The 16678-nt window shown below is 55.2% G+C and overlaps 1 protein-coding gene across 4 annotated transcripts; it reads left to right on the plus strand.

The window, feature by feature from the left end:
* The first annotated feature begins 1406 nt into the window (after nucleotides 1-1406).
* Nucleotides 1407-15178, plus strand: Kcnk6 (potassium two pore domain channel subfamily K member 6). Of its 4 annotated transcripts, none has more exons than XM_047528097.1 (5): nucleotides 1407-1799; nucleotides 9907-10302; nucleotides 10432-10651; nucleotides 14180-14254; nucleotides 14614-15178. In XM_047528097.1, exons 1-4 carry the CDS (start codon nucleotides 1478-1480, stop codon nucleotides 14229-14231), a joined length of 990 nt encoding a protein of 329 aa, XP_047384053.1. In that variant the 5' UTR covers nucleotides 1407-1477; the 3' UTR covers nucleotides 14232-14254; nucleotides 14614-15178. The 4 variants fall into 4 exon arrangements, with proteins under 4 accessions (XP_047384053.1, XP_047384054.1, XP_047384052.1 ...); XM_047528098.1 differs by having other exon boundaries at nucleotides 14699-15178; XM_047528096.1 differs by having other exon boundaries at nucleotides 14180-15178.
* Nucleotides 15179-16678: the final 1500 nt, after the last annotated feature.

Here is a 16678-nt window from a genome sequence, read left to right on the forward strand (position 1 = left end):
CTGATCTGGGCCCCAAGCCCACTCCTCTGTGGGTAAGATGTGGTTGGGATCTGGGCTGCCCTCCAGAAGGCTTTCAGTACTAAGTTCTGGCTACAAAGGGATGAAGGGAAGGGATGTGGGGAGACCCTCAAAAGGGACACTGAAGAAAATGTTCTCTCTCTCTCTTTTTTTTTTTTTTTTGTGACAGGGATGGAACTCAGGGTCTTGCTCGTACTAGGCATGTGCTCTAACACTGAATGACACCCTGCACTACACCCTGCACCCTCCCAAACAAAGGTATATATTCACGATTCCTGTCTTTCTATTTTTTATGGGGGGTACGGGGCACTTACCCCTGAGCCACATCCCCATCTCTTTTCATTTTGAGACAGGGTCTCCCTGACTAGGGTCTTGTTAATTGCTGAGGCTGGCCTTGAACTTGGAATTCTCCTGCCTCAACCTTCTCAGTCACCTGACTCTTGTTCTCTTGTTTACTTCTTCCTTTCTTTTTTCAGTGCTGGGATTGAACTAAGGGTTCGTGCAATATTTGAGTCTGGCTCACAAAGACCCTGGCTCATTTCCAAGTCACTCTTCATGTCTCAGCTAGGATAATCAATCCCCTTTTCAGGACACTTTCTTGACCTCCCTAAATTGGGTTATGGCTTCCTCTGGCTTCCCCCATCCCACCCCAGATCATCTTGCCTGTGCTTCCCAGGCGCTGTGGAACTTGCCCACCTGCGCTATCCATCCCTGACTACCATGGGCTGTCACTCTACTGATCTGTCACTTTCTCCTGATTTACTGGGAACCCAAGAGGAAAGAGCCCAAGACTGTCTTGATCACTGTGTGTTCTCAGCACTACCCAGAACAAAGTGGGATCTGAGCAAAGACGTGGTGAATGGGTTAGGATCCCCGCTCGGTGCACGAGGGCACAGGGGACACCTGACTCTATAATGTCTGTCTTTGTGAATTAGGCGTCGCTGCAGGGTGGTGGCCATCTCATCCAGGGCGCAAGACTTGGCAACAGAGTGAGAACTGGCCTTCAGTTTGCCCCTGCCCTTAGCCATGCTCTCTGATGCTGTGCACAACCTGAGCAGCCGTGCGCAACCGCCCTGAGTTGGAGAGCAACTTTTCTGAGTTTGGATTCTCTCACCTCTAGTTCAGGGAGCCGCGACTGCGGAGGGAGAGAGGAAGAGTGTTGGTGAGGAAGGGAAGCACTCCCCTACTCTCGGTGCTGTTGGGCTCCTGGCTCCGGGAGCGCTGGGCTCCACCCTGTGTCCGCGCGAACACCTGGAGTGGGGCGCGCCTCAGTTTCCCAGAGGTGGGCGTTCCTCCCGCCCGCCCCGCCCCTTTTCCCTCTTCCTCCTGGGGCATCTGTGGCCAAGCGTCGAGCTCCCGGAACTGAAACCAGGCGGCGAGCGGCGGCGGCGGCGGCGGGCGGCGGGGGCCACGTCAGCGGGGCGGCCCGGGGCTTTGGGGCAGCGGGGCGGCGGGCGCCATGCGGCGGGGCGCGCTCCTGGCGGGCGCCCTGGCGGTGTACGCCGTGTACCTGGTGCTGGGCGCGCTGCTGGTGGCGCGGCTGGAGGCGCCACACGAAGCCCGGCTCCGAGCCGAGCTGGGGACGCTGCGGGAGCAGCTGCTGCGGCGCAGCCCGTGCGTGGCGGCGCCCGCCCTGGACGCCTTCGTGGAGCGGGTACTGGCGGCCGGGCGGCTGGGGCGCGCCGTGCTGGCCAACGCGTCGGACCCCGCCAACGCCTCGGACCCCGCCTGGGACTTCGCCTCCGCGCTCTTCTTCGCCAGCACGCTGGTCACCACCGTGGGTACGTGAGCGCCGCCCCCGCCCCGGGGCCAGCGAGGACCCGGGACTCCCACCTGGTCCTGTGCCTTAGGGACCCGCGAGTCCTCATGAAATGCCCTTCTCACAAACCCCTCCTGGGCAAACCCCACCCGACCAGCATCCCGGGCCCACATGTGGCAGCTGGACCCCTTGGGGGTCCCTCAGCCAGGCCTTTCCTCCTAAGCAGGAAGCACCCCCTCCACAGTTCTTTCGGACCAGCGTCCCCGCAGAGTACCTTCTGCAAGCATCTGGGACCTCACCCCTCCGTCTTAACCCCCCTGAGGATTTGGGTGTCTCCAGACCCCTCTGGGCCCAGGATACATAGAGACCAAGGAGGACCTCCAAGCTTCCACCTGAGATCCGGTCCCCTCTGGCTGGGAGCCTCAGCCAGGCCAGGACCTATCTCTGGGCTGCTGCAGCCATTCCTTCCAACCCTGTCTCCCAACTGTCCAGATGTGTCCTTTTGGGAACACACTACACCCACTTCCTCCTGACACCCCAGCCAGGACCCTGACTCCCCCGACCTCTCAGGGCACCCACCAAAGGCCTGCCTTCCAGTGGAACACCTGGCAGGAACCTGTGCCTGCTCTGAGACTCCTGGCCCTTTGGACCCGGGTCACTGTCCAGCATGGGTCCCAGACAGGGCATGGCCATCCCTCTGGCCCATGCTCCCTGTAGGTAATCCCAGCTCCGGTCAAGACCTCCCCACACCCCATCCTGACATTACCCCTGCGCTGTAGGGTCTTCCTCCCAACTGGAACCCTCTCTGTTCCTTCTGGACCTGCAAACCCCAATTCAGCAGTCCCAACAACTGTGGAGGCGTGAAAGGGACCCCCCATGGAGGGAGGCAGAGCACCCTCCAGGAAGGACCACAGACTGTCCAACTAGAAGCCCACCCCAGACTGCCACCCCTCTGTCCCCACACCACCTCCAGCACAACTTCTAGCCTTTGAAAACCCAGGACTCTCCATGAAGTCCTCTTTAAACCCATGAACTGAGACTTACACCCCTCTGTGGACCCTGAAACCCCCAGTGACCAGGACCTCTTGTAGGGGACCAAGCACCCTTCACACTGTTGTGGACAGCAGAATCCACCTCCCTGGCCCCACAGGACGCCAGCCCAGACTGGGCTCTCTTGCCAGCTGTTCTGGCAACGCTCAGCCAGGCCAGGACCTATCTCTGGGCTGCTGCAGCCATTCCTTCCAACCCTGTCTCCCGACTGTCCAGATGTGTCCTTTTGGGAACACACTACACCCACTTCCTCCTGACACCCCAGCTAGGACCTGACTCCCCCGACCTCTCAGGAAACCCTGCCCTCCTGGGTTTCCCAAACCAGGGGATTTCTGGGGACTTGGGAGCCCTCTGACCTTTTCCAGGCTCACAGCTGGGACCTCCCTCTCCACCCAACTGCCCCAGCCTGTTTTGTCTCTGAAATCCTCTCCATGAAGGACGCTCCAGGCCCCTGCACCAGGACCTTCCCCAGCACCCACTGTCTGCCCTGAACAGTCAGCAAGGACGTGGGACACTGCTCTGTCCCTTAGCAGCATCTACCTTACCACTTGCCCTCGGGTACCCTGGGCTTCAGAAACCCCCTCTGCCCGAGGACACGATCCAGAAGTCACTGGCTGCTGCCTGGCCCTCCTTCCTTTGACCCAGGACCCCAGAATTCATGTCAAACAAGGACACTGGCCCTTGATTAAGATTGACCCCCCCCCAGACTCCCTGCTCTGAGCCCATTCAGATGGGACCCTGCGACCTGCCTCACCCCCAGCCCTTGAGAACCCTGGCCCTGGGAAGTCCCTTGTCCCCTCACAGGCCTGGGAAATCCCTCTGCCGTCAGGCTCTGCTGCTCTCCAGTCCCTCCCCAGCCACCAGGTGCCCCTTTTGGAACATGAGGAGGTTGGTCCAGGATCCTAACTCTGCCTCCAGTGGGTAGTGTAACAGTTGGGGTGGGCAGTTGTCCCCCTTGGTGCCCCATCATTGGACCAGCCACCGGAGGCCACTGGCAGAGGAGCAGGGTGATTTCCTCACAGGCTGGAATTAGCCGGCAAGCCTCAGGCTCTCCCCAGGCTGCCTGGCCTGCCAGGGCCGGCCCAACCAGCCTCCGACCTCCCCTGGGTCGCAGGCGCCTTGCCGGCTGCTCACCGATGCTGCTTTCTGCGTTATCCTCCCTGGCAGAGGAGCAGGTGAGGCCAGACACGAGGCGGGCAGATGCAGCCTGGCTTGGCACCCCAGCCCTGTGGCCGCTCAGTGTCCTCCCTCATCTGTAAAACAGGGTAATAAAGCTGGGTGCGGTGACCCACGCTCATCGCAGTGACTCAGGAGGCTGAGGCAGGAGGAGCCCAAGTTTGGGGGTCAACCTCAGCAATTTAGCAAGTCTCAAAAAAAAAAAAAAAAGCTAGGCATGGGGCTCAGTGGTAGAGCACACTTGGGTTCGTCCCCATTAGTGAAGAAAAAAGTGGGGGGATAATAGCACTTTCCACGTCACAGTAATGCCTGGAAAGAGAGAGAGAGAGAGAGAGGGAATAGAACAGACCCAGAGAAGTTGGTCTACTGGCCCGAGGTCACACAGCTGGGAAGGTGTAGAGTAGAGGTTTGAACCAAATCTCCAGAGTCCAATGTTCTTACCACTTTGATACTGAGCAAGGGCTCACTGCCTGGCACACACAGAAGCCAGTACCATGGCACAGGGTTTCTACAAAAAGAAAGAGCTTTGTTGAAGGTTGAAGGACAGGGAGGCAGGAGGTCGCATTCAAATCCCTTTCCCAGATCGGATTGGCCGCTAGGGGGGGAACCTGAGTGGCGGGAGAAGGGGAAAGGAGGGAAACGGAGTGTTGGTGGAATAGTCCGCACCCGGTGCACTGGCCCAGGGGAACTTGGGGTAATTCTGGTCTCTTCTGCCTCTGTCGACGTCACCCCTCGCTTCTAGTCCAGGTCTGGGGGGCCTGTTCTCTGGTTCTGCTCCTCAGAGACTTTCGGTCCCACCAGGCTGCCGAGGCCACCTTAGGTCAGGTCCGAGGATCCTGTGCCCACGTCCTGAAAAACAGCCTGAAGAGTTTAGGAACAGGGAAGTTGCCATTTGATGGCTGTGTTTCAACACTACTTGGCTAAGAAGGGCGATGTGTGCGTGTCACAGAAGAGCTCAGTGGTGAATATGCCAAAGGCAGCCGGCTGGGCGGCGGGTGGAAGAGACACGGAGGCTTCCTCGACTGGGCTGGTGTCTTCGTTTCTCTGTGGTGTTGGGCATGGAACCCAGGGCCTCGCACATGCTGGACAAGCGCTCCACCACTGAACAACCCCAGTCCGAGGAGATTCTTGCTAAACACAGGCCAGGGACTTAGATGTATAGAGTAAGTGATGAGTCACATGGTTCTGCACGCCTGTGGTCCCAGCTCCTCAGGAGCCTGAGGCAGAAGGATCATGAGTTCCAGCCCAGCCTGGGCAACATGGCAAGACCTGTCTCAAAAAAGTGGGGGGGCGGTGAAAAAAGTTAAAGAGGGAGTAAGGCTGGGGGTGGTGATGCCTGCAATCCTGGCTGCTTAAGAGGCTGAGGCAGGAGGATCGCAAGTTCCAGGCCAGTCTCAGCCACTTAGCCACAGATTTAAAAATTTAAAAACTGGGAATGTAGCTTAGTGGTAAAGCACTTCTGGGTTCCATTCCTGGAAAAAAAAAAAAAAAAAAGAGTGGGAGATGAGGAATTTGGTGGGATATCTTAGGATTCTTGCCGAAACGAACAGTGCTCAGAGAAGCCAGGCTGAAGTTTGGTTAAGGAGGTGTCCTTGTCAGGGAGGGGTGCAGGTAAAGCTAATGTTTGCAGAGCCTCAGGCATCATGGTCATCCTGGGTGGGGCCAGGAACCCTGACTACACCTGGAGGCGTGGCATACAAACTGAATGTCCTTCAGGGAGACCTTTCTCAGTGTCCCTCATTTTGTCGTAGGCCCCAACCTAAGACCTAGTGAGCAGCCGAGGCCAGGGGTGGGCAGCAGGAAGTCGGGAGCTGGGCCCAGGGGAAGGCGGGCAGGCTGTGGCTGCGGTAGCTGCCGTGCGTGTGCCCAGTCGTATCGGAGGCTGGGTGTGCGTGAGCCCTGGAGCCCCTCCCAGCCCCGCGCGTGCGCAGATTGCAGCGTCGCCCTCATTGGAACCCCTCCATGCCTGTGCGGGTGCCGAGCCCACCCCAGCCCGGTGGGACTACTACCACATTCGAGGAGGGGAATGAATGATGGAGCCCGTTTTTTTTTTTGTTTTTTTTTTTTTGCCAGTTAGGAAACAGGCTCAGAAAGGAGGAGTCACTTGGCCAAAGTCACGCAGGGAAAAAATGGAAAGCACTTATTTTGGACTCAACTCTTTGAAGTAGGGAGGAGGCCTATGGGCCCGACTCAGTTCTAACTCTGATTTTCTTACTTATAAGGATTTGGTGTCACTTGCAAACCAGGGGAGTTTCTCCATTAAACCCTTATTTTGCTGGGTGCGGTGGTGCACGCCTGTAATCCCAGTTACTTGGGAGGCTGAGGCAGGAGGATTCCAAGTTCAAGGCCAGCCTGGGTAATTGAAGGAAAACTTGTCTCAAAAAATAAAAAGGGTTGGGGTGTGGCTCAGTGGTAGAGCACCCCTGGGTTCAATCCCCAGTAACACACACACACACACACACACACACACACACACACACATGCACGCGTGACAAAAAGCCTTTTTTTTTTTTTTTTTTTTTTTTTTTTTTTTTTATTTATTGCTCTTGCTATGTTACCCAAGCTTCCAAACTGCTGGGCTCAGGTGATCCTCCCGCCCAAACTTCTGAGTGACAGGGACTACAGGTTGCACTGCCGCACCCAACTAAAACCTTGTGCTCATGAGGGTTGGAGTCATGAGTGAGAAACTTCAGGTCACAGTTGCTTAAATAAGATGGATGTTTATTCCTTGCTCACATTTGAGGTAGTCTGTCCAAGACTAAAAGGGTGCTATGGGTCAGAGACCCAGACTCCTCAGCAAAACCCAGCTGGGCTATAACTGCTCCTAATAGTTTCTGTTTCCAGGGTCTCCTCATGGTGCAAAATAACTGCTCTGCTCCAGCCTTCATACCTATGTTCTAGTCAGCAGAACAGGAAAGAAAAGGGGTATAGGTATCTCCCCTCACCTTAATGATCCTCCCTGGAAGTTCCTGAATTCATTCATTCTTTCTTTCCTTTTTTTTTGAAAAACAGCATGAGTTTATTAGAAGAGATAGAAGGGCTGGGGTTGTTGGCTCAGTGGTAGAGCACTTGCCTAGCACGTGAAGCACTGGGTCCGATTATCAGCACGCATATAAACAAATAAATGGTTCATTAGTAACTAAAAAAGAAATTAAAAAAGAAGGGATAGAAACAGGGAAAAAAGGGGACACTCCCAAGGGAGAGAGTGGTCCTCCCGGAGAGAAGGAGGACCTGCATTCTTTCATGTATAATTAATTCTCCAGAAATTAGTCACAGAGTCACATCTGGCTGCAAGGGAGGAGGAATGTACCTATTCCAGGTGGATGACTATCCTGCTAAAAGCCAGGGGCACCTGCCAGGTGGCACACGCCTGTAATCCCAGAGGCTCAGGAGGCTGAGGTAGGAGGATTGCAAGTGTGAGGCCAGCCTCAGCAACTTAGTGGCACCCTGTCTCAAAATAAAAAAGGGCTGGGGATATGGCTCAGTGGTAAAGCACGCCTGGGTTAAATTCTCAATGCCAAAGGAAGGAAAAACAAAACAAAACCAAACCCGGAAACTGCCTTCATTGATCGGCAAGTCCCTGCTGGCCCCTCGCTCTGAGCCCTGGCAGTCACCGTTCTGCTCTGAGTCTCTGACTGACTACTCTGCCTGCCCTACAGAGTGGAATCACACAGCGTTGTCCTTTAGTGACTGACGCTTTTCACTTGACACGTCCTCAGAGATCATCCGCGTGTCAGCACGCGTCAGAATTCCTGTTCTTTTTGAGGCTGAATGTGGTCCCTGGAGGGTGTGTGCTGCTTGCGCTGATCCGCGAGTCTGTTGGTGGAAACCCGAGTCGCTTCCTCATTCTCGCGGTTGTGAGCAGTCTGTCTGCTGGAGCTCGCTTTTGGTTCTTTGAAGTATATTAAAAAATGGGACCAGGGCCTGGGGCGCAGCTCAGTGGCGGAGCCCTTGCCTAGCGTGCACGAGGCCCTGGGATCCATCCTCAGCATCGCAAAAAACAACCAACGGAGCAAACAAACGGAAAAGTACAAAAGAAAAAGTACAAAAGAAAAAAAAAATGTGGGATCCCTTTGTTTGGGAAGCAGGCACAGGCGGACATCGGCTCGGGTGTGAGACGTGTCCGCAGTTTATTACGGGTCGCGGGGCTGGTCTGCCGCCCTCGGGGAGACCCCTAACTCTCCACAGGACTGGGTCCTCATCCCTCAGTCATAGGTCTGACCCTTTGGTTTGATTTATTTGAGAAATAAAAAGAGATTTACAATTGCTCTTTGTCCCTCACGAGTCAGCGCCCCGCCCCTGGGGTCCTCTTGGCCTTGTTTCTGCTTGCAGAGCTCACGCCCACGCTACCTTGCTCTGTGCCCCGCCCCCTCGGGCGTCCACTGGGCCTGTCACAGCCCTGTAAGCCTAGAGGAAACGCACGAAGCCTGCGCCCTCATCCATTCATTTGAGGAGAATAAATCGAGTGCCCACCTGATCAAGGCGCACAGCAGGGGCAGAACAGAATCCGCTGCCCTCCTGGAACTGACGCCCTCGTGGGAGACAGTGACCAAATAAGTAAAGTGCCCAGTTTGTAGGAGGCATTGAGGGTTATGGGGAGGAAAGAGTTGGGTCAGAGGGTGTTACAATTTAGAATGAAGTGATCAGAGAAGGCATCAGTGAGAGGTGACATTGGATAAAGATCTGAAGGACTGGAGAGAGAGGAAGGTGCAGATGCATGGGGAAAGAGCTTTTCACGAGGAAGGAGTGGCCAGTGCAAAGGTCCTGAGGCAGGCATGCAGCCCTGTGGGACTGGGTGGGATCTTGGTCCTATAGTCTGAGTGAGATGGATAGACTGTGGGTTCCAGGTGGAGAAGGGAGGCCTGGGAAGGCTGCTGTGGTGGGCAGGACAAGGCAGGGCCATGGGACCAAGTTACAGGGAGAAGTAGGTGGATTGGGGGTCTGTCCGAAGGCTGGGATGTCAGGCCGCGCTGACTGGTGGAATATGTGAGGTCAGGGGTGATCTGCACTTAGCCAGTCACTGAGATGAGGAGTTTTGCAAGAGTTATCCATGGTGATAAGGGCGGAAAGTGTCTCGATTCTGCTTCCCTGAAGAGGTGGGGGTCTGGGGGTGTTCAGGGGAGAAGGAAGCAGGGTGACGTGAGGCGTGGGGAAAGGCGCCTGGAGGTGAAGCCGTTAGTGGTCCGCGTGTGACTGATCAGGCTTCCTCGCTCTTTGATGGTGAAGTGTTTGCCTCCTTGATACGGAAGAGGTCACCTGCACGGCCTCCGAGTCCCCCAGAAGTTACCCAGACAACCATTCTTGTCATGACCACACAGCAGTGTCCTCCACAGCAGAGCTGTGTGACCTCTCAAATTAGCAATCATGAAACTCAGGGCCTTGTACACACCAGGCAGGGACTCCAGCCCTGAGCCACAACCCCAGCCCCCACAAATGTGGTGGGGTGCTGGGGACTGAGTCCAGGGGCACCACTGAGTTACGTCACAGCCCTTGTATTTTATTTTATTTTTGGTACCAGGGATTGAACCCAGGGGTGCTGAACCACTGAGCCACTCAGCCACATCCCCGGTCCTTTTTATTTTTATTTAGGGACAGTGGCTGAGGACCCCACTAAGTTGCTGAGGCTGGCCTCCTGCCTTGGCCTCCCGAGTCACTAGGATCGCAGGCGTGTCACCACCCCTGGCTCAGATCAGTGGTTTTTAGTCCTTAAAAGCCAGTAACTAAAAGCAGCCGCGGTGCCGGGCCTAGCGGGTCCTTCAGGCTTTGCCTGAGTGTGGAAGGAAAGCAGCTCTTTGCCCGAGCAGGGGAAGGGGGCGGCGGGAGGGCTGGGCTCAAGTCAGGCCGGGCAGGTGTCCTCGGCCCCTGCCTGGAGGTGCTGGTGGACAGGAGGCCCCTCCCCGCAGGCTATGGCTACACGACGCCGCTGACGGATGCGGGCAAGGCCTTCTCCATCGCCTTCGCGCTGCTGGGCGTGCCGACCACCATGCTGCTGCTCACCGCCTCGGCCCAGCGCCTGTCGCTGCTGCTCACCCACGCGCCCCTGTCCTGGCTGACCCTGCGCTGGGGCTGGGAGCCCCGACGGGCCGCGCGCTGGCACCTGGTGGCCCTGCTGGGAGTCCTGGTGACCGTCTGCTTTCTGGTGCCCGCTGCCATCTTCGCTCACCTGGAGGAGGCCTGGAGCTTCCTGGACGCCTTCTACTTCTGCTTCATCTCGCTGTCCACCATCGGCCTGGGCGACTATGTCCCCGGGGAGGCCCCTGGCCAGCCCCACCGGGCCCTCTACAAGGTGCTGGTCACAGGTGAGCTGGGGCTGGGCAGTGGGTGAGGAGAACACGGGCCTTCCGGGCTGGGGAGGGCTCCCAGGGCCCGGCAGGACCCGGCCGGCGGGGGACCGGCTGACCACTGGACCGTCCTCCTCCCGCCCGCAGCCTACCTCTTTCTGGGCCTGGTGGCCATGGTGCTGGTGCTGCAGACTTTCCGCCACGTGTCTGACCTCCACGGCCTCACCGAGCTCATCCTGCTGCCCAGCCCGGGCCCCGCCAGCCTCGGCGAGGACCAGGACGATCAGGTGGACATCCTGGGCGCCCAGCCCGCGCTGCACCAGCACCTCTCTGCTGGCGCCCACACCGACTACGCCTCCATCCCCAGGTAGCCGGCAGCTGGCGGGACCGCACGTCCTGGCCGCAGGGACCTCTCTGCCACCCGGGCCCCCTGGCTCCAGCGTGGCTCCCCTCCCTCGCCTCCCTCCCCGCACTCTGCCCTCCCCTTGTGCCTCGGCTCCCAGGCTCCATCTGTCCCTCGTTCAGCCACCAGTCGGGTGCAGACTCTGGTCCTGGACCTATTTCCGTCGCCAGTCAGGCGACAGCCCTCTCTGAGCCTTGGTTTCCTCCTCAGAGGGCAGGAGGATGTCCATTCATCCCAGACCCCATCTGCACTGGCCGGGGCTGCACAGTGCTGGGGACACCGTGGTAGTGGAGGTGGCCCTGGGCCCTGGTGAGGTGGACAGACCTGTCCCTGCACAGGGGACATCTGGATAGGCAGGGCCGGGCGGCAGCAGCAGAGCCACTGGGTGAGCTGGAGAAAGCACGGCCAGGGCCGAGGCGGGCAAGCGCTGGGCTGGTGTCCGGCTGTCGCTGGAAGGTCAGGAGAGCCTTGTGGAGGAAGGGGCAGCAGCACCGAGACCCAGTGTGAGCCAAGGTCAGAGGAAGGCGTTGTCCGCGACTCGCCTTCTCAGGCACCTCCAGGGACCAGGGCCAGGCCTGCTCTCAGCCCGCGCCCCGTTCACGGAGCGCGAGGTCCACGTCTCGGCCTCGGCCTGCGGCCAGCTGCTCAGGCTCCCGTCTGACGGGGCCGTGTCCTGCCTTGTCCTCGGGCAGCTGCTCTACCTCTCGGACTGTTTCTCTGAAATGGCGGCCACGACAGCACCACTTCCAGGGGGCTGGCCTGTCACCTGCCACACTCTGGGCCAGGCTGTCTTCCGGATGCTCTGTGGATGAGGACAGGACACGGTTATCCCCTCTCCACAGCTGAGGACGCTGAGGCAGGGGAGGGTGGCGAGGAAGCCACCGGCTTCAGGGCCAGGCCTGGGGACTCTGCTGCTCCTGAGGTGGTCTGTGGCAGTAGCCGGGGTGCCAGGGGCCCTCCACTGAGCGGCCCTCCTCACCCTGCCACACCCCGTGGAGGTCTCCGAAGGAGCCGGCGGGCAATGGAGCCGGTGGGGCCGAGCAGGCAGAAGCGAGGGCTGCGGAGGCCGGGTGGGGAGGCAGGTGGGGCCGCAGCTTCTGGCCGCTGTGCCTGGAGTGAGGCCGGAAGGGGCAGGAGCTGGTCTGTGTCCTGGAGTGGCGAGCCTGGGGCAGCCTCATCCCAGGACGCGGGAGAGGCACCGAGGGGCTTGGGAAGGTCCCCTAGCTGCGTGTGCAGGGAGGAGAGTGGGGGAGGCTGGGGAGAGCCCAGGGAGAGTTTGGCTGGGCAGGGCCACGGAGGTGGGGAGGCCCCCAGCCAGCGGGTGGCTCTGCAGCCTGGGAGGGCGAGGTCCGAGGCCAGCTGTGCCTGGGGACCTGAGGGGAAGCGGAGCTGGGGGGACGTCAGTGGCTGTTTTAACATCTGGTGAGTATGAGGGGCTTCAGGGACACCCCAGGGGTGTCGCAGGGCCCTGGGGCTAGGGCTCAGTGGGTGGTCAGAGTTGGAGACAGAGATGAAGGGACTGAGGCTGTAGGAGGAGTGAAGAGAGAGGCAATCAGCCTTAGGGTGTTTGTATATTCCTATCACTTAGGAAGGATTTTGGCTTTTCCCGGGTTCTAGCAGAACCAGGCCTGGCACTGCTGGAGTAGGATGGATTTGTTAGATTGCACTCAGCAGAGTGGGGGAGATCTCTGAGTTGGGGAGATCTCTGAGTTGGGGAGATCTCTGGAAGGACCCAGGGCCCCTGTGTCTCTGCTCTGCCATCCTCAGCTGAAGGCTTGACTCACGTGTCCTCCCCTCATGGTCCCAAAGTGGTTGCCATAGCTCTAGGCACCACAATTGGCATGATCATTTCCAGGAAGCAATGACCCTTCAATAAATGTCCTGATAAAAAGAGCACACAAAGGAGACAGAAAGGGAGTGTAGGACGAAGAGGAGTAAGGAGAACCAGGAAGGTGGACAGTACTGGTAAGAAAAGAGAATTTTAAGCTCTTCATGATTGTCTTAATAAGTGATAGAAAATACAGAGGGTTCACCATGTGCCAGGCACAGCTCTAAGCCCTTGACACCTTCAACCCTCTTGGCAAGTCTGTGAGTTATGAACATTCTCCACTGTTTACAGGTAAAGCAAAGCGGCTCAGAGAGGTTAAGTAACTTGCCCAAAGTCACACAGAAAGTGCAAAACTTGGATTTGAACAGGCTCTTGGTTGGTCATCTTTTCCTATGGGAGCTCAGAAACATCCACTGTGCAGCTCCTTCTCAGCTTCCCAGCCTTCTGGGCTTCTTATGAAGGTCATATTGGATCTTGGTGCTTAAATCAGGATGGACGGTTGGGGCAGCTGCTTCTCATCTTCTTGAGGGAGCTACTTGTGTACTCTGGCTTCCACTCCTTGCTCCTTCTCTTTTCAGAGTCCTCTAGGAAGAAACACCAGGTCCTGTTCCATTCAATAGAAAACAAAAAAAGTACCATGCTAAAAGTTCCAAAGGGAAGCTGGGCACGGTGGTGCACGCCTGTAATCCCAGCACCTCGAGAGGCTGAGGCAGGAGGATCGAGAGTTCAAATCCAGCCTAAGCAACTTAGCAAGGCCCTGTCTAAATAGAATATAAAAAGAATTGGGGATGTGGCTCAGAGGTTAAGTGCCCCTGGGTTCAGTCCCCGGTACAGAGAGAAAGAGAGGAGAGGGGGAGAGAAAGGGAAAAAAGAAAAGTTCCAGCGTGCCCAAGAGTGTCTAGAGGACACAGAGCCTTCCCCCTGCACTCCGCCGTGATGGTTTCTTGGGTCTCCTTCCAGGATTAGTCTCCATGTGTACCAGCGATGTGCATGTGTGCATCCTTTATTTTCCATTCTACACAAGTGGTACCTAATGTATTGAGGTGGTAAGAATTACACTTTCTCTCTCCTGAGCTGGGTGACCTTGGGCAGGGGATGTCCCCTCTGGTGCCTCGTTAGCTCATTTGTGAAATAGGAGGCAAACAGCATCTACCTCGGGGACCTGAGCAGCCAGCAGCTTACCACCTGATGTGGACTCAATAAAATGTTGCCTAATTATTGCTGCTGTTCTCATTTTTTTTAAAATATTTTTTTAGTTGTCAATGGACCTTTATTTTACTTATTAATATGTGGTGCTGAGACTCAAACCCAGTGCCTCACACGTGCTAGGCAAGCGCTCCACCACTGAGCCCCAACCCTGGCCCTGCTGTTCTCATTTTAAATTATTATGTAGATAATATAAAAATATTCACATTTTCACCTCATGTTCTATTATATTATTCTCGTTTCTTCTTGCTTTTTTCGTCAATACAGGATAATTCAGACATTACACCAGAGACACACACGTAGGTCTCATATCCTTTTGCATATGCAGAGCCTCCTCTCGGATACTTGTGCCCAAGTCATTTCTAGTTGTGTGGGTGATTTCCTCTCTTGCTGGTAAAACAATACTGTAGCCAAAACCTTGTACACCGAGATCTGATGACGGCACCCGTCCCTCCCAGGGTACTGTGTTCCCGAGCTGGGCATGCCACTGGGAGACCCTACTGCTACTGACTGGTGACTCTAGATGGCTTCAGGTATGTGGCTGCTGAGTCTCCTCCCTTGGATGAAGTCATCCTCCCTGGCCCGTGGGGTGGACAGATGGATAGGTGGGAGAGACAGACCTCCATCAGCTGTCCATTTCCATAAGGGTGCCTGGTCTGTACTGTGCTGGGCAGGGCTGGGGAACAGTGAGGGAACAGCCTAAGGTTCTGCCCTCAAGAACCTTTCCATCCAGTGAGACAGGTCTGGCTCTAGCCAGTCATGGCCTCAAGGGGCCAAAGGGCTGATGGGGGCCTGTCATGTGTCACAGAAAAAAAATCTGAAGGAGTGCTGAGGGTGTAGCTCAGTAGTAGAGTGCTTGCCCAGCATGTGCAAGGCCCTGTTCAATCCCCAGCAATGCAAAACAATGACAAAAACTTGAAGCAGTCAGCTTGGCGACAAAGAAGGAACTAGTATTTGAGCGCATTACATGCGCACAGGTCTGGAGAAGAGATGGCGCCTGAGCAAGGCTATTCAGCCACGCTGTGGACTGGGCTGTGGAACACAGGTCTCCTTGGGGAGGAAGACGAGCTGGAGGACAACAGGCTGAGACGGTGCAGAGCTCTGGAAACCACCGAGGCGTCTGGGTGTTTTCCTGAGGTCCTGGGGGTTTGTGCAAGGCTTTAGAGATCTGGTTCTCAAGGCCTGGGCCCTAGACCTTCAAGATCAGCATCACCTGGGGCCCTGCTAGAAATAAAAATTCTCGGTCCCTCCCCAGAGCTATTGAATCAAAAACCATCCTGTTTGAACGGGGTCTTTTGCTGAGTCTGATGTGAGCTCAAGTTTCAGAACCACTGGCTTGAAGTCAGTTTTGCAGTTCATTGAAAAGTCATGGTTTCCCTGGAGATGTACCTCAGTGGTCGTGGCCAAGTGCCTGCTTGATGCGTGAGGTTCAACCCAAGCACAGTGAAAAAAGTCACAGTCAGAGTGTTGTTAAAAGACAAAATTAAAACAAATCTAAATTCAAGCCCTCAGTGACTTCCTTTGTGATTCGAGAATTGTTACTGAACCACGCCTGTTCTGCCCAGTGCACAGTTGCCAATCATGGAAATGAGTTTTGCAAGACTTTATTCACAAAGTGGCTAGTGTGCAGGTGGGAAAGTAAGTAAGCCTGAAATTTGTCTCCCCACGGAGGATCTGGGATATGGGAGAAAGAAACAGGGTGATTTAAGGCAAGGGGGTGTCTTATTGTAGGTGAAGTCATCAGTGGTCTACACATGCCAGACTGATTTTGACAGGACACATGTCCAGAAAATGGCTCCCGACATCAAAGAAGTCACCCATTTAACACTTATGCAGACCCAAGTGAAGAACCATAGCTTTCAACAAAAGTAACTTTCAAGTCCCTGAAAAGTACCCTAGGCACCCATGATCACCACCCCATGTGAGTTGTTATTTACAGCAAAAACTACTGGGAGACTAGTAATATATCACTCAGCTACATGACCTCTAATGTTAGTGACTTTTTTGAAAATATCTTTTAGATGTTGACAGACCTTTATTTTATTCATTTATTTATATGTGGTGCTGAGGATCAAACCGGGTGCCTCACACATGCTAGGCACAACCCAGTCCCTAATGTCAATGATTTTTTAAATCGACTAAAAGAAGTAACTAGAAACAAGTGAAGCCAGAGGGTTTATTCATGTCATCCCACAGTTTCAGAATCAACACATAAAATGCAAGCTCCCATGACCAGAGCGGAGAAGACTGGCTTTAAAGATAGAGACTGATGGCTGAGGACAGCAGAAACAGAGAACAAAAACTGGGCAGATTGTTTCAAAAATACTTTCCTTGAAAATGTTAAAACAGCCAGCTGTGGGGGTGCAGGCCTGTAATCCCAGGCTACTCTGGAGGCTGATGGAGGAAGATGGCAAGTTTGAGGCCCGCCTCAGCAACCTAGGGAGGCCCTAAGCAACTTTGTGAGATCCTGTTTCAAAATAAAAAAATAAAATGGATTGGCATGTAGCTCTGTGGCAAAGTGCCTCTGGTCTCAAACCCCAGTACCGAAAGAAAAAAGAAAAAATGTTAAAGCAGCCAGTAATTCCAACTACTTGTGAGGCTTGGACAGGAGAATTGCAAGTTTGAGGTCAGTCTTAGTAATTTGATAAGACCCATCAAAAAAGAAAAAAAAAAAAAAAAAGGAGGGGGTTGGGGTTGTGGCTCAGTGGTAGAGCCCTTGCCTAGCACATGTGAGGCACTGGTTTTGGTCCTCAGCACCACATAAAAAATAAATAAAAGTATTGTGTCCATCTACAACTAAAAAATATATAAAAAAATAAAAAAGGCCTGGGGATGTAGCTCAGTGATAAAGTGCCTCTTGGTTCAACTCCCAGTACCAAAAATATATAAATAAAAGGTGAAAAAAGTAGAGGGAACTCCCAGTTAAAATCAGTGTGTTCGGGAATTTGACTATTATT

The sequence above is a fragment of the Sciurus carolinensis genome, chromosome 16, assembly GCF_902686445.1.
Source record: "Sciurus carolinensis chromosome 16, mSciCar1.2, whole genome shotgun sequence".
NCBI lineage: Eukaryota > Metazoa > Chordata > Mammalia > Rodentia > Sciuridae > Sciurus > Sciurus carolinensis.